This window comes from Podarcis gaigeae (assembly GCF_964106915.1).
Source record: "Podarcis gaigeae genome assembly, chromosome: 7".
In the NCBI taxonomy this organism is placed as follows: Eukaryota; Metazoa; Chordata; class Lepidosauria; order Squamata; family Lacertidae; genus Podarcis; species Podarcis gaigeae.
The window spans coordinates 27350964-27375171 of NC_139683.1; the positions used below are offsets into that span (position 1 = coordinate 27350964).

The 24208-nt window shown below is 41.4% G+C and overlaps 1 protein-coding gene and 1 long non-coding RNA gene across 2 annotated transcripts; one reads left to right on the forward strand and one right to left on the reverse strand.

Annotated features, from left to right (window-relative positions):
* Positions 1-511: 511 nt before the first annotated feature.
* CALB1 (calbindin 1) lies at positions 512-23266 on the forward strand. The gene is made up of 11 exons (XM_083748070.1): positions 512-725; positions 1315-1391; positions 6630-6701; positions 14019-14102; positions 14209-14265; positions 17148-17225; positions 18530-18585; positions 19354-19393; positions 19505-19558; positions 19692-19763; positions 21251-23266. The coding sequence occupies exons 1-11, from the start codon at positions 644-646 to the stop codon at positions 21362-21364; spliced, it is 786 nt and encodes a 261-aa protein (XP_083604196.1). The 5' UTR covers positions 512-643; the 3' UTR covers positions 21365-23266.
* Positions 19578-21234, reverse strand: LOC310848724. The gene is made up of 2 exons (XR_014566544.1): positions 20113-21234; positions 19578-19744 (listed from the first exon to the last, which is right to left on the reverse strand). It is a non-coding gene; the product is annotated as an uncharacterized lncRNA (long non-coding RNA).
* Positions 23267-24208: the final 942 nt, after the last annotated feature.

A 24208-nucleotide genomic window follows, 5' to 3' on the forward strand; every position in this document is an offset into this window, starting at 1 on the left:
TCCTCTTCCTGGGGTGCAGAATAGGAAGGCTGTTTTTCTATTCTGCTGGTGGTCATCTCACTAGTTAACACAGCAAACAGGATGCTGGTCCAGATCAGAGGTAGCCAACGTGGTGCCCTTCAGATACTAACCGAAACCCCCATCATCCTTGACCGGTGGCTGTGCTGGCTAAGACTGATGGAGTCAGAGTCCAACAACACCGGACAACACTGCATTGGCTACCCTGGTCTAGCTGGACCTTTGGCCTAGACCAGAACTGGTAAGCAAAGAGGAAGGGAAAAACTGAATTGGGCCATCCTTATCACTTTCCACCCAACACCTCCATGATGTCACCGGTGTAATTATTAACACTTTTGGGTCCCTAGTGGTGTGGGGGGGGAGGGGCAGGCTGCCTCCTCTCCTTTTGTGAACGGGGAAGAGCAACCGAGGTGGAAGAATGCGAGGAGATAGCAAGGGGGAGGGAGCGCTCCGGAGGCGTGGCTCGGCGACTGGATAAATAGAGCGCGCTCAGCGGAGATCGCCCAGGAGTGACTAGCCCGGGCGGAGAGTCAGCACCGCGGACAGCGACATCTCCAGCAGCTGCAGCAGCACCGCCACCACCAGTCGCCGCCTTTTCTCCTTCCTCCACCCAAAGGTGCACGCCATGGCCGCGGAGACTTACCTACAAGGCGTGGAGATCTCAGCAAGCCAGTTTTTCGAGATCTGGCGTCATTACGACGCTGATGGTGACTACAACCCCCCCACCCCACCCCTTCTTCTTAACCTGTCCCACCTTGGCACCCAAGAGCGGGTGGAGAGGGGCTCCGAGGGCTCTGCTGGGCAGGGGACACAGAGGCCCCCGGGGGGAAGAGGACTTTCCTCGCCACTCCTCTGCCGCGCGCAGGAAAACTTTGCCCCGCGCGCGCGCCAGAACTTTTGCCTGCGAGCTGCAACGACCGGGAAGCGTTTGCGAAGACTTAACTGCACCGTTCGTCTCCCTCTCTGTCTCCCTCCCTTTCTCTGTCTGTCTGTCTCTGGGTGCCTTGGGAGCGGACCCTCTTGGGAGCAGGGTTCCTCGTTTTCCTCTCTGGAGGCACCTCGAAAGTTCAAGCGCACCCACTCAATAAAGAATGCATAGCCTTAGAAGTTACCTGGCGATGTTGCTTTTCTTGGGGACAGAGAGAGATGAAAGTTCTGTAAACACGTTGAAAGGCACCGCTGTTTTTCAACGCGCAAATGCCCCCCCTTCCCCCACCTTTTCCAGCTGGTAAGGGAGAGTGAGCTAAACCTCCGCAGCTGTAACGAGCGATGCTCTCCCTTTTCTTTGTGTTGCAGGCAATGGGTACATGGATGGAAAGGAGCTGCAGTGTTTTATCCAGGAATTGCAGCAGGCGCGAAAGAAAGCGGGCTTGGTAGGTTAAGATTTCTCCCCCCCCCCCCCATTGCTTTATCTCATCTTCATTAAAGTAGAGGAACTATCCTCAGGTGAACTCCAGCAATGAGGCGGCACCCGTTCTGGGTGCATACCTCTCGTGTAAAGTGCAGGTGAATATGACCTAGCAATTATCAAAGGAAAAGTGACTTTGGGAAATCTGGGTGAGATGGAAACTAGATAAGAAAGTTTCTTGGGTCCTTCTACAAGAGCAATCCAGGTGATGCTGGAGTTCTTAAAGTGATGTAGAAAAATTTGTTCTCTTGCTTCCTCAGTTTGACCCACCCCAGTGGTTAAGAAGAAATTCAGAATTAGCTGGGTGCATTGTTAATACTTTGGCTGAAATACATTTCTGCCCCTTGGTGGCCAATAAACAGATCTGCAGATTAGTTGTAACTAGAACTAACTAGATATTAGATAATAGTTTGGTTTTAGGATAGTGGAATATTAGCACAAAACAGGGCTATCTGACTGTTGTAGGTGATGAAAAAAAGTTTTTAAATAATGCAAAGCATATTAACTGCTATCCCTATTTGAAATAAGAAACTATCTCTTATCGGAAAAGGAAATGGGGGAAATAGGCTTGCTAGTTAATGAATATATCATTCAGAGAAATAAGAAAAATGAAGTATTGAGAGTCAGGCTTAAGATTATGTGCCAAATACAATGAAAATCCAATTAAGAGACCTCAGCTCTGAAAGATAGTCAGTGTCCCTTGAAATAAAGCTGAAGTTATCCAGTGATATCTGACCAAGTCACACTTGGAATAGACTGACTGAAATAAATGAATTTAAGATCATTGAATTCAACTGATCAGTGTACTTCAAATTTGACTGATGTTGTATATTACCAATGACGTGTATTTGTAAAATATTTACACAGTTCCTGTAAGATTATTCCAACATTAAAATACATTTGAGCTGTCCTTTAATGACTGCGAGTTGACTGCATAAGTGAAAGTTTGAGTCTATCTACAAGTTTACAATTTATGTGCGTACAGTTGAGGCTGCCCACAAAAATTGTAATCAAGCATTATAAAATACATATTTATGATTGCTATCAAGGACCTGAAGATGTGATGCAAAAATGGATTTGTAATCACTTCAATTATTTTTCAAATGAAGTGATGGCTGGTCCCTATCACATGCTTTTTTATTTTTGAGGTTTCTGCACTGTTTTCACTTCTGGCTTTGCAATATGAGTCATTGTCTACATCTCCATAAGAGAAAAATAGATTCATAATTTATTTTCCGAAGCAATCACTATTAAATCTACTCTCTGTTTAATAAGTTCTTCATTCAACTGAAAATATTGCATTTTTTATAAGGCATTCATCCCATTTCCCCCCAGGTTTGAAAATGGTGTCAGACTCCTATTAACAAATTCAAGTGCTCTCAAAGTGATCTATAAAATCTCTGTAGGCACTTTCTTTTGTGCCACCCACAGTGTTATATTTCCCTGTTTATGCCTGCTTTGAAAGTGCTCAGGTGTTCTTGTTAAGTTTTCCATTGACATTGCTTCTGGACAAGACTATTTCTGGAATTTTCTGAAAAGAACAGCACCAAAAGTTCAGTTCACTCATTGGATCATTCTTAGCTTCTTGATCCTTGAAGCTTTTCTTTTTTTTCTGGACTAATGCATGTGAGACTATCGGTGGTTTCAAATCTAAGTTGATTCTTGGATTTAAAAGGCTTGTTTTGCAGATATTTCTTTAGTTCACACATCTTGTTTCACTGGATACAATTTCAAGCAGCTTTTGAGTTTCATGTCCCTTCTCAAAAGCGATGTGTGGCAAAATTAATGTATGTTCTAAGCAATTTTTGTGGTTTTACCATTCTTTTCATACACACGCAACAAAAACTTCGATTTTGCTTGCATTTCAGAAAGCTATTCTTCCTTTCCCTTAACAACAGCAATTAATGTATTTTTTTACCACTTCAATTTAAATCTTTTTCACCTTGCATATCTTGTCTATATTTCCAGTTTTTTGTTTGTTTGTTTAAAAAAGACTGCTTAATTCTCTTTCCTCCCAATATTTATGACTTGTAATATATTTGTCTTAATTATGTTTTGGCATAGACTTGGTGGGTAGGATTAATGGGTGAAAATGAATACTCCCCTGTAGGATATGCAGCATATATTCTGTAGGTCTGCCAAAGTCGCCTCCCCCCCCCCCGCCCCATGGAGAACTTCTTTCCTTCTGCAATTCTTAACCCCTAATAAATTAAAGAAAATAAGGCTTCTACAATCCTATGTATGTTTGCTTGTGAGTAAGTCTCACAGAGTTTGGTGAGTCTTAAGTATTTATAACAGTCATAGGACTGGACTGTATGCATAATAAAGGAAGATGTTTCAGAAGCTTCAAAAATCTATATAGTTAATCTTCCATACTTCAAATTTACCTCATCAATAAATTCTGAAAATGCATTGCTTTGTGCATCATCTTGCTGCCCAGAAACAATTCCCAAAGACATCTGGGGAAGATTTGTCTTAAGATCTGCTTTCAGTTGTGCTTTATGCCTGACTGACAAGTGCCCAGTACAATGAAGTGTGCACACAGCTGCTTAGTAACAACTTGATGCTTAATCATTAACTAGTTGTTGCTTGGATATAATAATCATTATGTTTCTCTTAAGCCCTGCTTGGGCATTCAAAGAATGTATGGAGGAATAAAGCATGGAGTATTGGGGTGGCAGCTCCTCAGGGGCTCCTCTTTAACCTCTCAACATTGAACAGGAAGGCCTGAAGGAAGGGATCTTCATGCATTCATGAACTCCCTTAGAATCCTCCCTGAAATCATGGTTCTGATTGCTTAGAGTCCCTGATCTGGGAGGCGATTCCAAGCATGTTCAAATGTACACATGAAGAATCTTTCCTTCAGACGTTTGGCCTCACTATGTGGACATCAGGGAGGAGGTGGAGATGGAGATGTTGGAGCTGACCCATTGGCCTTTCTGGGCTTTAATGCCTCTGTGGTATAGGTCCCTAAACTCCATGTGGAACATTCCATTCCTCCCAAATAATATGAAAAGTGGTAGAGGTCCCCTTGCTGAGTTACCCACCTTTCTGTACTTGCTTGACTTTTCAGTACAATGCATGCAAGGATACAAACACATCTTTCTTATGGGGGTGGGACACACACATTAAAAACTCAAACTGCTCACCACAGAATTGGGAAATAGACCATAGCGAAGTGTGTATTGTTCAGGGATCTATTATTCATGGCAAATAAGATCTAAGAAAATATTTCAGCAGCGCCTGTAGATACCTTCCATAGTTGTGCTAATTTTATACCTGCCAGTAGCAATCTTTTTCACTTCAGTATCTTTGAGAATACAACGTTATATGTTTTCACTGCACATTTGAAATAACTAGTGTGGATTTCTGGTAGGAAAATGGAAGTGAATTCAACGGTGCAGGGCATCTAGCAGCTTGGTCCTATGCAAGTTTCTCAAGAGGAAGTGCCCCTGATTTCAGTGGGACTGACTTCCAAAAAAAGCATCCTTAGGCTCTGAGTCCAAAGGCTGCAGTCTCATGCACAGTTGCTTGGGAAGAGGTCCCTGTGAATTTAGTGGGACTCACTTTTGAGTCCATACACAGGCTCAGACTATACAGACATTGACACTCAGCTGACAATGAACCACTGTCTCATATATGTGATTCATCTTAGATATGTGATTCATCTCATAGCCAGGTAGTGGAACTGTGGAAGGGAGGTTTTTGTTTATTAAACTGAAGAAAACACTGATGGTTATTGTGAACAAACTCCTTTTGAATGAAATTTGTAGTGATGATGAGAGACAGTGTATGCTACTGTGAGTGTCCACAATTTGATCAATGTTAACAGTGACAAGTGAACGTGGACAAGCCCAGACAAATTTCATAAACGTCAAAAGACTCAGAGATACATATGTCAGAGTTGACAGTCGGTTCAATGTGATTGTCAACATTCACTGCTATATGTTCATAAAATGGCATTCTACATACATTTATTAAATTTGTCTGAGGTGGTCAGAATTCATGCATGAATGTACAATCAGGACAAATTTTGGACATTGACTGTAACATAAAATGAATTATACTGATGTTGTTTTATGAGTTAAGAAACTTAATGCTCTAGAAACTTAATAGTTTTTATACATTTACTTGCTTGGAAATAGTTTTAACCATCTCTGTGTTAGCAGGGTGGAGAGAGAGAGAGAGAGAGCAATTGCATGTTTAAATTGGGCTGAATTTTTGTGAGGTTGAATTTTTGTAAGGAAAAGCAGCTGTTCTAAGGCAAGTGAAACTGTGAATGGAAAACCTCTACCTTTTCCTCTTTTGCACATTTCCTCCAGCCTGTTTGTGTCCTTTGTGTTCTTTGTCAGCTAGTGCTGATTTTTGTTTTTACTGGAAAAGTCCTCTTCATTGCGTGATTCTTGTCTTGGAGATACTGTCAAGAACATGGTGGCATCATGGGGCTATGTAGCCAATCAGATTTTACTGTGTGACAATATCACTGAGTGCAAATGGAACCCTCCCACTGCCCACACTCTCAATGGGGAAGGAAGAGGGACCCTACCCACATTGCCCATCTGGGGTAGAATGAATGATAGAGATGCATATTCAGATGAGGATGTATTCTGTACTGACTGCATCATTTCCAAAGGAATATTCATTTGGATATGAATCCAAATGCACATGTCGGTCCATATCCTGTCCCAACTAGTCAAGTAGGAAGGACTGAAGGAGTGCTCACCTGGTTGCCTCAGCAACATGGGTGTGGCCCATTTTTCACAGCTTTTGCAAAGTGATGCAAATATCACCAAGAAAGGGGAAGAGACTTTAAATGGCAGGAAAGCACAACAGTCAATGTTTTTGCATTCATTGCTGGATAAAAAAAAATTATATGCCACTGTGTATAACTTTACATTTAACAACATTCTGGAAAATCTGAAAGAAGAAATTCTGCAGCTTAGTGTTTAATTTTGGAGCAGCTAAAGCCCTTAAGGCACATGGTTTTAGGCTCAGGATATTACTAGACGTGGCAGAACCAGCAGGATACGTTCTTAATTAATTACATGACTCCTTAGTTTTAAGAAACTGCATAGGGTACAACCTACTGGGAAGCTCCTTTAGCACCATTCATTTCTGTGGAAATTGTGCAGGAGACATTCCTGCAATGGATTGTGTCTTTGGCTTTCTTTTAAGTAATAATCATTGTATTGCACTTTTATAGGACCTGACCCCAGAAATGAAAAAATTTGTGGACCAGTTTTCAAGTTCTGATGGAAAGATAGGAATTGTAGAGGTAAGCTAACTGGTTTACTTACTGCCATTTAATGAATTTGTTTATTCATGTTGGTCATAGCTCTGCAGTGATATAAGCCTGTCTGCAAATATTTGTATTATTTGCTTTTGATGTTTTCTGGAAAATGGTTTTCTTCATTTTATTATCTTTTATTATGAAATTTATGAACTTATATTTTATTACGAAAACATTTCAGTGTTTTCATTCTGGTTATCCATGTAAACAACAACAACCCAGTTCTTGATGGCATTTAATCTTGAGACTGTTTTGCATAACAACAACAACAACAACAGAAATGCAAAATCAAGCATAAAAAAAATCATCACAGAAAACAGGTTAGAAATATCAAAGTAGAGACAAAAAGGGGGCATCTCTTTTTAAGAAATTCAAATTGCCAAACATGTTTAGCTGCTTGAATAATATTTTTTTAGGCTGACATTTTCTAAAACTGCTTTTCAATGGAAACCTCAAAGCAAAAACCTTTCTGGTCTGGACTTAATTTGAGTAAACAACGATATGAAGAATGATATTGTTTCATTTTTGGAGTTTGCTGTATATTGCTCAGTGAGGCCAAAACATGCTTAGGTATGCCTAGATCATGCCCAGTGTGTTGGTTATGGTTTTGTATAGCAGCTTCAGCCATTGACTGGTTATATAATGCCCTTTTTAAATGTTCATTGAAACTGAAGTATAGAAAACAGTAGATCTTGCTTTGCAAACCAGCTTAGCTTGATCCTGAAATTTGCTCCTGTTGTTTAAAATAACTGTAAAAATACAATCTTCACTCAAGAAAGATGTCAGTCATTGTGATAATAGGGAAGAAATGAGAGTTCTTGTTTCAAATTTTGATCCAATACCTTATCACTGGACACTGGTAAAACCATACAAGGTTGATTCTCGAACGATGTGATTATCTCACTTGTGAATGCTCTCAATAGCCATTGCTGTCAGTAAGAAAGGTTAATAGGGACCAAGAATCTGATTGCTGATATAAATCTGAATATTAGAATAGCCATTCATTGAGAACTAAGATGTAGACTGTAAATAAATGTGAACTTTTGTCCAAGTAGACGTGCATAGAATGAAGCTTTACAAGAGTTGTGCATGTGAAGTCCTATAAATACATTAATAGAGTGATGTATTTACTTTTATTGATTCAACAGTGAATTATGAATCCAAAAGTTCAAGGCAGATTCAATAGCTTATGGTATAGATATTTAAAAAGACAGCTCTAGTTGCAAAGCCTCATCCTTTGAAAAAGGACGGAGGGAACTGGAGAGTCAAAGGGAAGAGATCCTATGAAAGATGGAGGAAATGAATCTTCAGGCAAAAAGAACCACCCCATCAGAACTACTAAAAACAATGTCTGAAGAAGATTAATTTAAAGAAAACCATACAGCAGGATGAAAGCAGTAAATAGCATTAAGAATCACTTCTTTAGGAGTAAGACCACTTTAGGAGTAAGACTTACCTCAATGGGACTTACCTCTGAGAAAAGATAATGATGTAGAATTATGTAATCTTTAGTACAACCATCATTCTTGATTAGTAAATAGAAAATGAGACTGGCATAATTTATTTCCTAGCATAAATCACTTAAATGCAGTTTTAGGAGGGTTATTTTTGGTGTGGGTTGTAGTTTGTTTTGTTTTGTTTTAATTTAAAGGAGCATTTAAGAATGCAGGCTGGCTCACCCCTCGCTTTCTGTGATTTTTCTCCTCCTCCAAGGTGGCCCAAGATACCTTCCAAAATGTTTTCTTGTGAGACAATATTTAAGCTCGTTAAAAGGCAAGCTGAATAGTTTAAGACTTCAGGAGCCTGCATTAAGTGTGGTTCCTCCCTGAGCTTTTATCCATTGCCCTCAGGCTAATGTGTAGAATTTGACAAGCCACTTGTTCTTCTAAAAGGCTCCCCCTCCCAGCACTCCAGCTTATTTGTTCAAGTCACTGCCTGCACCAAGATGAGGTTTCAAAAGCCCATCTTTTAACATTATCAGCCTGCAATCATTCCATGTTTGAATGATTCAATAGCTTTTTTTCTGCTAGGGAAAGGTGGTTGGGTGGTAGGAGGAAGGGGTGTAATGTTGGAAATACACCTTTTCCTTGTTTTGCTTTTCTTTTCTTTTTAAAAGTGTGTACACAAACACTATTTATCTATCTAATCATTTCACGACAGAACAGAATGCAAACTAGAGGTTCATTTAGTGATCCACATAAGAAGTAATTTTAAAAAACTGTTTCACTACAGAACAGAATGAATTCCTCTCTAGAAATAACATTTTTTTCATAGCACTTTCACTCCTAAAGGCAGACCTGTATAATTCGTAGCCCATTAGTCATCTATGGTACCTATGTGGTGCTTGGAAACCCTGTCATTTTTCAGATACAGCCAAACGGCAAAGCCATGAGATTTACTGATTCCCTACTAGGCTGCCATGTGGCTAGTTGATTGCGTATGGCTTGGTGTGGGTCATAAGGCGCTAATAATCAGTGTCCTGATTTTTTTCTGGGACTGCAGAAATGAGTGGTAATTTGTTGATCTGTAATACATGTGTTGGTGGAAGAACTGTTCTACCAAGTGTACCCTTCTATAATATAGGAAGTTGGGTTGTTGTTTTTGTTTTAAACCAGTTCTGTTTATCCATCTCGCGTAATATTCTGAGTGGCAGCATCTCTCCAGCTCTCAGATGCCTTTCCAGTTGCCAAAATACAGAATCCTATAGACTGGGTATACTGTAGCTCAGTATACCCTGTAGCTCAGTAGAATACCTGTTTTGCAGCAGAATTTTGCAGAAATACCTGTTTTGCAGCAGAATACCAGTAGAATACCAGTTTTGCATTGCTTTCAATCCCTGGCACCTCCAGCAGGGCTGGGAAAGAATCATGCCTGAAACTCTGGAGAGCTGCTGGCAATCAGCGTAGACAATATTGTGTTAGATGGGCCAATGGCCTGATTTGGTATGAGGCAGCTTACTAGGTTCCTATGTAATGAGGATTGAACCAGAAACCTCCTCCATGTGAAATACGTGCTATGATCCACGCCCAGTAATTGATTGGCCCAGTTCTCTGCATTAGAATCTTAATTCTGTTGTTCCCTCCTTCTTTCCTTACTAGTCACCAGTTTGAATCTAGGCTGGGATGCAGCTATTTCCTTAGCAGATCCAGGACTCAACCGGTTTTGGAACTTTGGAGTAATAGCACAGTAACTGAGAATATAATACCCGGAGGCACAACAGGCAACAATATATTGGTGGTGTTTTGGAGACTTTGAAGGCATACTGTAGTTCCATTTGGTTCCCTATCTTCCCCAGTGGCATTCGGGCTAGTCTCAGTGCCAGCCCTACCATTGGACAGAGTGAGGCAGCTGGTGCTAAGGAGTGGACAGAGCTGGGAGCGCAACTCTGTGCTAGCCTGCTGCTCTCTGGTGCAGTGTAGGATGCTGCGCCATTGGCAATGTACAAATAAGATTCAAATGTACATCTTCTGTACATTGGATGTGCATGGATGTGCATGAGTGTGGCATTTTCCTGTATTTGACTTGGGCAACACACTGTCTTGAGAGGACCTGGCCAGCTTGTGTCCAGAGCGGCAAAGGGGTGTTGTTACTCAGAAGATTCAGGCTGTACAAAGCGTAATTAACTTCCTGTCACACTGCAATCTGAGAGACAAATTAAAATGCTGAAAGTAAGAGATACACAAGACTGCATTGGCAGCAGTTTATTTCCAGTTATACTAAGGTAGATTCTCTGAATTATTGCTATTATATTTCAGCTGGAGTTTTGCACTGCAGCTTGGTAAATGGGGGTGGGCAAAATCCTGTAATCTCCAGTAAAAGGTAGAGACTGTTTCTTAAAAGTAATCTGGCCTGCTGGATCCATTTTTCTCAAGCAGAATTCCAAGAAAGACTGTATAAAGAGCAATTTTTAAAAGTCATATCCATACCGATTTCTAAAGCTGCTTCCTTACTGATGGCAAAATTGCTGCAGTTGCTGCATTTTCATATATACGTAATCACTGTTGCAGGCTGTGAGAGACGTAAAGACAGATGACTTAATTAGCATGGTTTGTCATCTATATTCATATATTACTGAACTCTGTGCAGCTTCTGTGCAAAAACACATACACAGCAGTGGACTGTTTGGATTGCAGTCACTTGCAGTAGCACAGAAGCCCCAATAAACTTTGCAAGATGTCGGTCTCTCCATCTATTTCAGAAACAATATTGAATAAGTAAACCAAAGGAACATTCATTTCTTTAAAACAGGTGTGGGGAATCTTTAGCCACCCAAAAATGCTGAACCACAACTCCCTTCATCCCCTCTTGGGCTGGTGGGAGTTGGAGTTCAGTAATATCTGGGTGGCGAAAGGCTCCCCACACCTGATTTTAAACCTCCAGAACTGTGAGGGGTGGGTGCATTTGGATGTTGTCTTGCGCTTCTGTGCTAGTTCCAGATTTTGTGGGACCTTTGCTTCGGGGAGCCACCCTCCTCCTTTCCTGTGTTGCCACTGGCCATTTGCTTGCTTCTCCATGGGGGCCCAATGGGGGCCACCTCCCAGAGAGAGAACCATGTGTGCAGAGGTTGCTGCTCCTTCTCCTCGCTCCTTTCACTATTTGCTCAGAAAGGGCAGGTGAACATGAAGAAATCACATGGTGGAGCAGCAACAGGGCCAAGAGGCTCCATGGGCTGGCAGCAGGGCAGCCGACTTCAGGGATGGGGAATGTGACAGATGCCCATCATCCTTGGTCATTGGCCAGGCTAGCTGGGATTGAAGTAGAACTGGAATTCAGAAACGTTGGAAGGTCCACGGATTCCCCATCCCTACTGGGTGAGGGGCTCAGCAGGTGCCCAATGATGCCAAGCTCTGGTAGCTTTGGTGGGGTTTCCTCTGTTCTCGTTAATTGAATAGAAGGAGAAAACAGGTCTTTTCAGCGACATCTCTCCAATTGTGAAATGCTCTCCCTGTGGAAGTTCAACCAGCACCAACAATGTCAACTTTTAATCACCAGGCAAAGACATTTCCTGTTCTCCCAGGTTTTTAAGATTGTTATATGAGATTATTTATGGCCTGTTTTGGTGCTCATCTTTTAGTAGGGTGGGGAATGATACTTCTCTACGTTGGTGGATGAGCACTTTTAGCATTTCTATGTTTTTATTGTTTTGTGTGTGTATGTGTATACTTTGTTATTTTTGTATTTTCAATATTTTTGTCAACCCCCCCCCCCCAAGAAAAGGTGGAAAAAAGATTGCTATCTCATTGCCAAGCAGCATTCTTTAAAAATACAGATAGAAAGTTGGGCCTTGATATCAACCACTGAAAATGTTCTTAATATATTTCAATATATTTGAAGGAAAATCATTAGATAAAGTGACATGTTGATTTGGAAGTATCCCGAGTTAGCTTATGCATTGATTTTACTAAAACATTGGTTCACCAGTCTAATTTGAAGCAGAAAATTAAATATTTTGAATTCCAGTGTGGCATTAGAAGGTTGTCAGCTGCCAGAATGTTCGTTTGCCTGAGTGTTTAGTTCTCTCAAACCTCATGTGAAAAGTCAGCATCCATTTCAAGTATTCTTTTATGTGAAATAAAACCCTGAGTTTACTTTTTTTAAAAAAAATAATCTAAATACCAAACATTGCAATTCAATACTTGGCTTTCAGTGTTTCCCATTGGTCTGGGCAACCTGAATAGTTCCTTTCTGAAATACTTAGAAAAGCATGAGGATATTGAGGTTATGCTTTGAGAACTGTGCTTATAAGAAACCCTTTGCAAAGACAACCCTCCAGACAAAGGCATTCTATTTCTAGCTCATCTAAATGTGTTAAAGCAAGAGCCTGTGGATTAGGAGACGGGAGCTGGGGACAGCTAAGGTCCCAGTGTACTGCAGCCATGAAGCTCAAGTAAAGGCAATAAGCGAGGAACTGAACTTGGGGTTGGGACAAGGGAGAAGGTCAAAAGTGACATAATTTTAAGTCCAAATCTCAGAAGTCACTGAAGGACAGTTTTGGACATGGCATTGATGTGAGGGAGGAAGGAACAGGAAGCACGGCGGTCTTGTACTTCCTGTTCCCTTTCATGTCCATCCTGTCTGAAATAGAACATTCACACCCTGCAGTCCTGGTGATGCAGAAAGGAGCTCTCGATTTAGGAACAGTTTGCTGGATGTGACATGTGAACATTATGTTTATGAGACAGCAGTGGAAGAATTACAAGGTACTTCCTTTTCCTCCATATCTGTATCCCATCAAAAACTGAAGAAGTGTGCATGCACACGAAAGCTCATGAAGAAGTGTGCATGCACACGAAAGCTCATACCAAGCTCATACCAAGAACTAACTTAGTTGGTCTTTAAGGTGCTACTGGAAGGAAACTGTAATTTAAAGGGATTCTTGGAATGCAGTGAAGATTCTCCCAAATATCACTTTGATATGGATATCTGAAGCTGGTTGAAACCATTAGACCATTTCAAAAGAAAGTTTTTGATCAGGGCTGGCCCACTCCTGAGGCAAGGCGAGGCAACTGCCTCAGGCAGCAGGATCCATGGGGCAACAGATCCCAATGTAGATATTTATTTCTCCCCCACCTTTTTCCTGATATAGATCTTCATTCGCCCCTTCTTCCCTGGAGGCACCATTTTGTGGGTCCTCTTCAAATACAAAAATGTTTTGGGCTGGCCTTGTTTTTGATTGTGCATCAAACACCATCCCCGCCCCTGCATAATTCAATGCAAACTATATTTTTTATGCCTTTTCAGCCATGAAAATTATATAGCTCTGAACAGAAGTTACAGGGGGTCAACAGCAGAAGGGGCCTATTGCATTCATGTCCTGCTTGTGGGTTTCTTCTAGATATTTGGCTGGTCACTGGGGGAGCAAAACGTTAGACTAGATATATTCTTCATATACTCTTACATTATTTGAAAAAAAAATATGAATATTGTGACAAAATTCAGGTTTATTAAAGGAAAACATGCAGCAGTTTTAAAGTTCTGCAGCAGCTGGGAGCCAAAAGTGGGATGGAAGCACGTCTTCCACTGAAGACTCTGTCCGCAAATATTATAGATTGAACTTCTGCTTCCTTCCTTTGGCAGCATAATTACATAGAATATTTCAAAGTTTCAGTTTATCGTGCCACAGTTTGTTTCAATGTGGTATGCACAGAAAATCCTGGTGGATTGTACTTGGTATTTACAGACCATTGATAAATATGCAAGTTATTTGAATTTTCAAAACATTTTTCTCTCTCCTAAAGTCTTAGTATGTATTACATTTATTTGACAAACAATTGATTTAATTCGGTCTTAAATCTTTTACAGCTTGCTCAGATATTACCAACAGAAGAAAACTTCCTCTTATTCTTTAGGTGCCAGCAGCTGAAATCAAGTGAAGACTTCATGCAGGTAATCTATATAAATTTTTGCATTTTGTAAAATTAAATTGCCAGGTTGAAAGAAGTGTTTTTGGTTGTGCTTGATTTAGTTTTAATGGCTAACTTCTCAATTCCAGACATGGAGAAAATATGATAGTGACCACAGTGGCTATATTGATGCTGAAGAACTTAAGGTAAGAAGCTATCTATGTTTATTTATTAATATGCATTTCCTGCCGCTACTCCAAATGCTTTTTTCCTGGGGTGGCAGCAGAATAAATTGCAAGAACAGAAAGGCATAGCAAAACATACAATATATTAAAGAAATTTGGTGTGGTTTTTTAAAAGCCATTTGCTGACTTAACTGTTGAGCCCCTCAAAATTGCCTGGCTGTTTTGCAGTGTTCCTTAAGGCGCTCAGGGTCTGGGCAGTTCTGCAGAGAGTTCAAGTTCCCTTATTGTGGTGATTGTGGTGGGGAACCAAAAAGCATGTATCTTTGCTGTTGTAACGTGATGTATGGCTGGTGTCATTAATAAGAGGCACTATCAGAGGATCTGAAAGATGCCTGGGAAGAAGCTGTCTCCAAGGCATTTTGGGTTGAAGCTATTCAAATTAGAGGGCAACTGTGAATGTTTAAAGATGACAGGAATCTTCAGTGTTGCAAAACAATAACTCACATACCTCTGTATCATTTTTTTTAAAGCATTGTGGTTTTTGTCAATTTACTCCCTTCCTCCTGGTATCCAGAGCTGTCTTTCCTATTGGGTTTACTGGTGCGTTGCGCCATGGCTCTGGCCTCTCAGGGGTGCCCCAGTGAGTGGGGGAGCTGCACGGCTTTGCTGGCAGCCTCCCCTTTCCCTCCTGCATGCCCGCCAGCTGCGCCCCGTCAACCATATGGCTGGTGGGCATGCAGCTTGCCTCCCAAACCTCCGCGGGAGAGCAACCCCCGCAGAGGCTTAGGATGGAAGCTGTGCCCCGCCAACTATATGGCTGGCGGACATGCAGCTTCCTTCCCAAATCCCCATAGGAGGAGAGCAAACCCTGCAGAGGCTTAGGAAAAGGTTGACAACTCTGGGAAACAGGGGGTGGGGTGCCAGAGGAATCTTTGCACCACTGCGCCAGATATGCTTAAGACGGCCCTGCTGGTATCATCATCATTAACTGTTCTGGACTATCCCACTGTAGACCACAGATGGGGATTATATGATTGAGTAGTCACGACTGCAGAGGTGGATGGGTAGTATTTACTGGTAACTAGAAAACTAAACACTAAACTAATCCTTCTCTTTGCCTGGCTAGTTTCTATGCATAGGGAAATCATTCAATCATGTCATATGACAAATTAGGGATGTGGGTGGCATCTAAACCACTGAGCCTCTTGGGCTTGCCAATCAGAACGTCAGCGGTTTGAATCTGCACAACAGGGTGAGCTCCTGTTGCTCTGTCCCAGCTCCTGCTTAACCTAGCAGTTCGAAAGCACGCCAGTGCAAGTAGATAAATAGGTACCCCTGTGGCGGGAAGGTAAATGGCATTTCCGTGCACTCTGGCTTCTGTCATGGTGTTCTGTTGCATCAGAAGCAGTTTAGTCATGCTGGCCACATGACCCAGAAAGCTGTGTCTGGATAAATGCCGGCTCCCTTGGCCTGAAAGCGAGATGAGTGCCACAGCCCTATAGTTGTCTTTGACTGGACTTAACTGTCCAGGGTTCCTTTACCTTTACCTTATCTATAACGACAAATTGACAAAATGATTCCTTTAGCTAGCAGGACCATTGGCCAGGGATGATGGGAGTTGTAGTGAAAAACATCTGGGGACCCAAGGTTGAGAAAGGCTGATCTAGAGAATGCCTTGAATTACAAGCTGGCCGGCTGGCTGTCCAATATTTGGAAAGTTATTCACTGATGGTCTAGGAAAATCCCTGTTGATTATCCCAGAGTTTTCTGGATATTTTGATACAAACCAAAGTGGATTGCATAGTTGTCAGAAGAAGGTGGCAAAGGCCTATAGCACTATGAAGCACCTGCTGTGTGTGTGTGTGTGTGTGTGTGTGTACAAGGTCCCTGGCAACTCCAGTTGAAAGTCTCTTGGGAAGCAGTGCTAAGGGCTTGAGATGTGGGAAGTGCTGCTGTAAGGCCAACAGTCTTGGACTAATAGTTAAGCTTGACCAAGGGAAACTTCATATATCTGCCAAGGTTGCCTACAGGCTGCTTGGTGCGGCTTAAGGCCTGGGAAACTACTCTGGCTTGGTGCCAGTGTGGGCTTAATACTTCCCCAACCAGCTACTCTTGAGATGTTTTGAGCTATAGCCACCTCTGCCCATTGTCTATGTCCCTGGGAGCTGACATATAAACCATCTGGAAGACTGCAGGTTGGGGAACGCTGGCACAAAATTTCGAAAGGGCAGTTGCCAGAAGAGCACAAATCAGCTGTTCGATGGGTAAATTCTGCACTGACTGAATGCTCTTCAAGCTCTAGGTTTAAATCTACCTGCCCCGCCTCCACTGAGTGGCCTGGTTTTAAAACTGTTATTAGACTGTCTGCTCTTTTTCTCTTGTGAAGAAGAAAGCAGCTGGAACATGGCAGTGAAGCAAATCCACGCTGACAAGCCTTTCTTGAGAAATGGCTTTGTGGGAATCACTGCTTACTTGTTCCACCAGCTTTGTGCTACAACATGGACCTTGTACCCCCCCCCCCCCAACCAATCAATCTCTGCTCCATTTAGTGCAAAACTCTCCACCCCCAACTATCAGAACAAGCAGAAGATCTGGTCTGAAATAGGGAAAGTAGCAATACTCCAAAGAATAATATTAAGAGGTTAGAACAGGTGTGTGTGCTTGAGAGAGAGATGCTTCCAGGCAGTAGGCATTTGCAATTCCCCAGCTCTCTAGACTTCTTGCTTAATAAGGATTTTAAATGTCATTATGAACTAGGACAATTGACTGGTCTCCTGGGAAAACAAGTGTCGTTTCCTAGATGAAAAACAGTATTTTTTCAAAGGTCAGCAAAGCAACTTACTGCCTTCCTTTGGTTTTATTGTCTTTTTTTACACTTACCACTCGTGTTTGTTTTCTTTCAGAGTTTTTTGAAAGACCTATTGCAGAAAGCAAACAAGCAGATTGAGGATACAAAGCTGTCAGAATATACAGACATCATGGTAAGAGGAGGAAGCTATTTCGTTCAGGGAACTTAGCTCCCTGTCAACATATGAAGGCATATCTGTTCCAGAAGCTAGGATCTTCTTTCATTACTGTATTTTCCCCGTCCCTTATTTGAATTGTGAACTAGCTTGCTGCATAGGCTTCATAGATACCAAGTAGCAAAAGGAGACTCTGATAGATATACCATAATTCGAAGGAACATAGCAGGTATGGCTGTAATGTAGCCTTAATTCATTTCAATGAAGTGTGTGCAAGTTCTCATACACAAAATCACAATACTTCTCTTGCTATGGAAAACCAGTGCATGTGAATGCCTGGCTGGTTTTGTTACAAGGACAAAAAAGGGCAAATTTAATAGATTTATTAAATTGGCAAATTATTGTTTGACTGTGATATTTATGATATTTGTCCCTTCTTTTATTGCATATGAAATGTTTTGACATGTGCTTAAGGTGTCTCAGTTTTTTAAAAAATGGTGAGACAACGAAGATGGACTATTCCAAATCAAAATACAGTGGACCCTCCAGATACGATCTTAATTTGTTCTGGGGGTCCGAATGCAACCTGAAAAGTCCATATCTGGAGGTGCTGCTTCTGCGCACGGCGCAATAAAGCGCTTCTGCGAATGCACATGCAGTGAAATCCGGAAGTATACACTTCCGGGTTTGCCGCGTTCGCAACCCTAAGTTTATGTATCCAGAGGGATACGTAAGTAGAGGTACAACTGTAATAGATTGGATCCAAAAGTGCCCTTCTGTGGACCAAATGGCTTTGGATGCAGCAGAGGCTTCCATTAATGGTGGAGGGGAAACATAGGAAATCTGTTGGTATACCAAGTCAGATCATTGGTCCATCCAGCTCAGTATTGTCTACAATGATTGGTAGTGGCTCTCCAATGAGCTACAATCCTTCCCCAGATAGTAAATAGCTGCCACTTCCTTTTGTTGCTCACTCCACCATCTTCCATGCTTTTCTGGAGGACTCATCAACCTTTCAAAACAGATTTTTCAGGGACAAAGGCAGAAGCCAAGAGCAGAGCTTTACTCAATGAACTTTGGATCCAGCCCAATGAAAAGAGTTACAAAAGCAGCCATAGGGTGAAAGCACATTTGAGGAACCCTAACTGTAAAATGACCACAGAAACAAGGCCTTTTTAAAAACGCCCACCTGTCTCTTAGAGGCCAATTCACTTGCACTAAACAGGCATTAAGAGACAGGTGAGTATGTGAACTGTTTTTGGTTGTTGTTTATTGCTGTTATTGGAAAGACAAAAATGTTCACACAACCCCTCCCTTTTCAGCTCAAGATGTTTGATGAAAACAATGATGGGAAACTGGAACTGACTGAAATGGCCAGGTATGTATTCTTCTAAGAGGGTGAGGGAATGAAAGGAGCACCAATCAGCAGATGAAACATGAGAGGGGAAAATGGCCACATGCGGCTGAGAAAGTGTTTCTATGAACTGCAAAAATTTGGGCTAGAAACCTCTCTTCTTCTCAGTGTTCTTCTTCTTTGATTACAAAGACGAATCCTGTATTGTAGAAAGAAAATGTGCTGAATATATATATATTTATTGTATGTTGCTTATAAGAGCAGTTTACAAAGCATATTGCACCCCCTCCCTTAAAATACAACCCACAAGTGAATTAAATAAATAAAATTTAAGGGAAAGTTTGAATGGGACAAGCACCCTACAAAGAAGGATTTTACAGTGGTACCTCAGGTTAAGTACTTAATTTGTTCCGGAGGTCCGTTCTTAACCTGAAACTGTTCTTAACCTGAAGCACCACTTTAGCTAATGGGGCCTCCTGCTGCCGCTGTGCCACCAGAGCCCGATTTCTGTTCTTATCCTGAAGCAAAGTTCTTAACCTGAAGCACCATTTCTGGGTTAGCGGAGTCTGTAACCTGAAGCGTATGTAACCCGAGGTACCACTGTACATGAAAAAATGTACTGGGGTTTTGCAGCTCATTTTAGTAAACCATTTCCCAGTCAGCTGTCAAGGTCATCTCCTCTCTCGTTTCTTGAAAAGGTTTGCCTTTATACATTTTCCAGATATGCAGTTCAAGTTCCTACTGTAACCACTCAGCAATTGTTCTGACTTCTGCTTGTGTTTTTCTCCAAAGATTACTCCCAGTACAGGAAAACTTTCTCCTTAAATTTCAGGTATGTAACACGATACTCCTAAAAGTTTGAACATGCATAATATAAATTATATGTGTGAGTAGTGATCCAAACCACTACTATTCTAATACCTGTTTTCTTTTTTAAAATTAGGGTGTCAAAATGTGTGGGAAGGAATTTAATAAAGCCTTTGATACATTTGATTCAGTAAGTAGACTACCTACAATATTTATAACTCATTTTTATTTTTAAAAGATCTCTGACCTTACATGTTCTGCAAGAAAAAACAATGTAGCTGAAAGCAGCTGAAAGCAAAGTTATAATTGTCTTTTGTTTTCAGGATGGGAACGGCTACATAGATGAACAAGAATTAGATGCTTTGCTGAAAGATCTCTGTGAAAAGAACAAAACGGTAATTCTAATTTTATTTCCATTAAAAGTGCACTTAAACTCTGCCCTCCCCCATCTAGTCAGTTAAGGTAGTTGCTCTGAATTCAATATATTTCAGTTTTTGGATACAACAGGAAGATAGGGTTGCCATATTTCAAAAAGATAAAACCAGGAAAACCCCAAGTCATTGAGAAATCAAGAAAACATGATTTTTCAATTAGCTTGTCTAAAATTCAGGACAAAGCGCCACCTTTCAGAGACACCCCGCCCCCCATATCAATTCCCCCTTTGAAATTCTGGTAATATCCTGGAAAATCCAGACGTATGGCAGTCCTACAGGAAGGTGTACAGATAACTCTAATTTCACTTACCTGCCATGTGCTCTGGAAAAAAATGCACTTTCTGTTTTTTTGGCACAAGATCAAGGCAGCCATTTTGAGGGCCACGCAAGATCTCACCCTGAAAAAAATGTTTGGGGGGGTGAGAGCGAGGCGTGGGTCATGTGACTCACCCAGGGTTTCAAAAGTTGGATGGTATGATATCATAGGAAGCTACTTTCTGCTGAGTCAGGCCATTAGCTCAGCCTTGCATACACTTACTAGCTATGGCTTCCCAGGATCTCAGCCATACCTGGAGACACCAACAACTGGCTGGGACCTTATGGATGCAAAACAGATGCTCTATCTCTGAGTTACAGCCCTTTCTCCTATCAAACAGCAGTAGTTTTACTCCCAAGTTATTTCCCATTTCTGTATAGTTCATACTACCACTTCAGTGGGCAAGTGTTGTCAATTCTCTGACCTTTGTCTGCAGGCGGAGTAGAAAAACACTACTTATCTTATGCCTTTCTTTGTATTAAGTGGCCACTGATGATACTGCTTCAAAAAAAAAGGGACACTTTACTACCTGGTTTTGCTCAGTACAGAATTAGTTCCCCTTCTCCCAAACTACTGGCACCATCTCTTTCAAACAGCCCAAAGGATACAGCACATGAGCGGATTACTGTATAGCAACGAACAAGCTTACAGTTCAAGTATTTTCAGGCAGCGTGATGCAGTCCTTAACGGCAGGACTCCAAGTTGATCTTCACACCTGCATGCTTACAGAGGAGCAGATTTTCCAGAGTGCGACTCCACAGTGCTGTGGAGCGATACCTCAGCCATATGGATTGGGGCTCCTGTATGGGATTTCCCCCCTTGATTGGCACTTTGCTGAAAGAAAGGACACCAGTTGCAGGAGGCGGGGAGGCAGATACCATTGGCCCTGCATAGGCGGTTGCATAATTTACTCATGTGTACAGATCATCCGTGGAACTGTCTAGCCAACACTCTCAAAACCATTTTTGTTCTCAACCATACTGAAAGTGCATGTGCTTGGGCTCGGCTGTCTTTTCTCGTGTAGCAATAACACTTTGTGTACCCATGTTAGTAACTGAACTGGGTTATAAAGCATTCTCTCTCTCTCTCTCTCTCTCTCTCTCTCTCTCTCTCTCTCTCAAACCCCTCACAGGAATTAGACATTAACCACATTGCAACATACAAGAAAAACATCATGGCCTTGTCCGACGGAGGAAAGCTTTACCGAACAGAACTTGCTCTCATTCTCTCTGCTGATGGGAATTAGAGCCCTCTGATTATTTCCACTTAACTAGTGATATATTATATCTTTAAAAAAATGACAACAACAACCCAACAACAATAACTGTGCACTATAAGAGGGTAGGCTTTACTTTCTTTTATATCTTGTAAATTTAACACTGCATATAGATAATTAGCCAGGATATGTGGCACATTCTTTTCAGCTTGTTTCTATACTGTTTGTAATGTACAGTTTTTTGTAACTACAAGATTGATAAAGAGGATGTCTATGTTTGGGCCAGTCCGATTCATTTAAAGTAATAATAATAATAATAATAATGACTCTTAAGACAGAGAAGAGTGGGAGATTTCAACACTCAGATTTCACGGAGACTGTTTTTGGCTTGTTATGTACTTTGACATTTGAGGCTGCAGCAGCAATAATGATCTCCATTCATGAAATGGTTCTTCTCACTATGGTGGAGAGAAACTCTGGGGTGGGAAAACTAAAAGTTGTCGGATTGCAACTCCCACCAGCTCCAGCCAGCATGAGTAGGCATGAAGGGAGTTGTAGTTCAAAAACATCTAGAGGACTACAGGTGCCCCACCTGTGGCTTATACTCATACCCACCTCTCCAGAGCTGCCCTGCTGCCTGTCAGCTCAAGTCAGTGGACCATAGGGAAAACTACTCTTAAGACGTGGAAGGGCTACTTATTATAAGCTGTCCTGGAGTGGCAATCATGCCCACTTCAGACTTGTCCCGTGGCACACTTGCTGAAAAGTTTGGCCCTGACTTTGGAGTTACTGGAAGCTATAAAGAAATGATCAAGAAAGCAAGTCTGTTACTTGCAAACGATGCTAGACACAGTGTTTCAACTGGGGGGTGGGGGGAGGTCCGAGGCTCCTGGCAAACAAGCATTGATATTAGAGAATGTAGCAGCGCTGTAGTTAATTGTGTTAATTCCCAACGAGTCTTGCAGCTTTCCATTTCCCCCTGACTTTGGATCCCAAGGCCACAAGTACCTTGGGACACTGAGGAATTTAACTTCATGAGAAGCCTTTAAGCTACCTTGGTAGCCTAACAGGTACAACGATGTCTTATTGTGTAAACTGCAAGCTTGGCAAGAAAAGTGTACAACAGAGGAAAGGCAGGCAGAAAAAGTACCACAAGCCGGCCTCTTTATAACTTTTAACGTTTAATGATTGCTGCTGTGTCAGAGAATATAACAATCCATTTTCTAAAAACTATTTCCACTTGCAGAATATTATAATTCTAGCAAACTGCTGTTTTTACATCATTCTGTGTAATCTATAATTAAATTTAATATACTAAGACTGCTGGTGTCTAGTCTGTCTACTTCCTATGTTCTGTTACTTTGGCAGGTGATAAAGAAATAACTTGCGCTTTTGTACAGTTAGGATCCACAACACGGTTAAGCTTGCATTTTGCCCAGGTTAATTTCAGTCGCCACAATCTAGCCCAAACCCTTGTTTCCATGAGAGACATAATCAGGGATAGTCCTTTCATTTCAGCAATGCATGGCACCATTCCACTGAAATTCATAGGCCTTACTAAGTTATGAAAATCCTATGCATCTTTATATGAGCACAGCTAATTTTGTTCATGAGCTGGGCATCCCATTCAGTTATCAGCACTGGAACTTAAAACACCTTTCATTTTTTTTCTGGATTATGTCCATTGGCTGCAAAAGGAGATACAATGGCTGATATCAAAGTATTATTGCCCTGAACGTTTTGAAAAAGTGCCTCCTGTAAGATTTCTGGACTACGTTAACAATTGTATGAGCATTTAAAATTGCATTACTTCTAGAACTCCCATGTGTGCAATGCGTTCAGTTCTTTGGTTTAAAACGTGGGCCCAATTTTAGAAAGTTAAAGAGGCGGTGGCTGTACATCCCAGTTAAATCTATGTAATTTCTCCAGAAATCTAGACACTACAATTCTTTGAAAGCTAGAAGTCATTTCGCAAAGATACAAAATGGCCTCCAATGAGCAAGTGCCTTGTTTCATTTCTGAAAATATGTACTAAATTAGGAGTGTCTCTAGGTGAAAAAAAGGCTTAACGCATTAAGAGGCTTAGTTAAGTTCGGTGGCCTATTTTGACAATTCCGCTACAAGCCGAGTGAGCTAATTCTTCACCTTCTCACTCACCTCTAACTTCTCTATGCAATGTAAAATATGACTGTATTCTGAAAGAGATACAATGATTTGAATATCTGCCTAGAGGCATGATTATGAATGGCAAAATGATTAAACTTAGATTGACAATTAAACCATCGATTTGTCTTTTCATGCTCAACTGAAAAGGGAAAACCTGTGAATGTGTATGACGCAAGACCAATCAGAGCAGTGCTGGGCTTAACTTTTTCCCAAATGAAAAGCATTGGAAATAGGATTTCATCTTTCTTTGCAAAGGATATTTTGGACCCCACTGTCTCCCTGGGATATAAAAAACTATTAGGGTGCTACCTTATTATGCCAAAAGCAAAGTATTGCAAATAGACGTCACCGTAAGAAAACACGAGAAGTCTGAACATGGAAGAAAGTGTGCAAGACACCCACCTTATTTTTGTTGATGACTCTGGCTCCTTTTAAGGATCATGGTCTATAAAGTTAGCCTAGGCTTCCAGAGGCTGACTCTTATTGTGACTGTATTAAGGCAGAAAGGTGTTGGTGGTGGGGAAGATCTGAATTATCACCCCAAATAATTGCCCCCAAAATTAAGGGCTTCAGTCTTCAATTTGTTCTTTGATGTCCTTCAAGCACTGACCAGTGGCAGTTAGCTCAGTTAGCTTCAGTTAGCTTCAGTCTTCAATTTGTTCTTTGATGTCCTTCAAGCACTGACCAGTGGCAGTTAGCTCAGTTGGT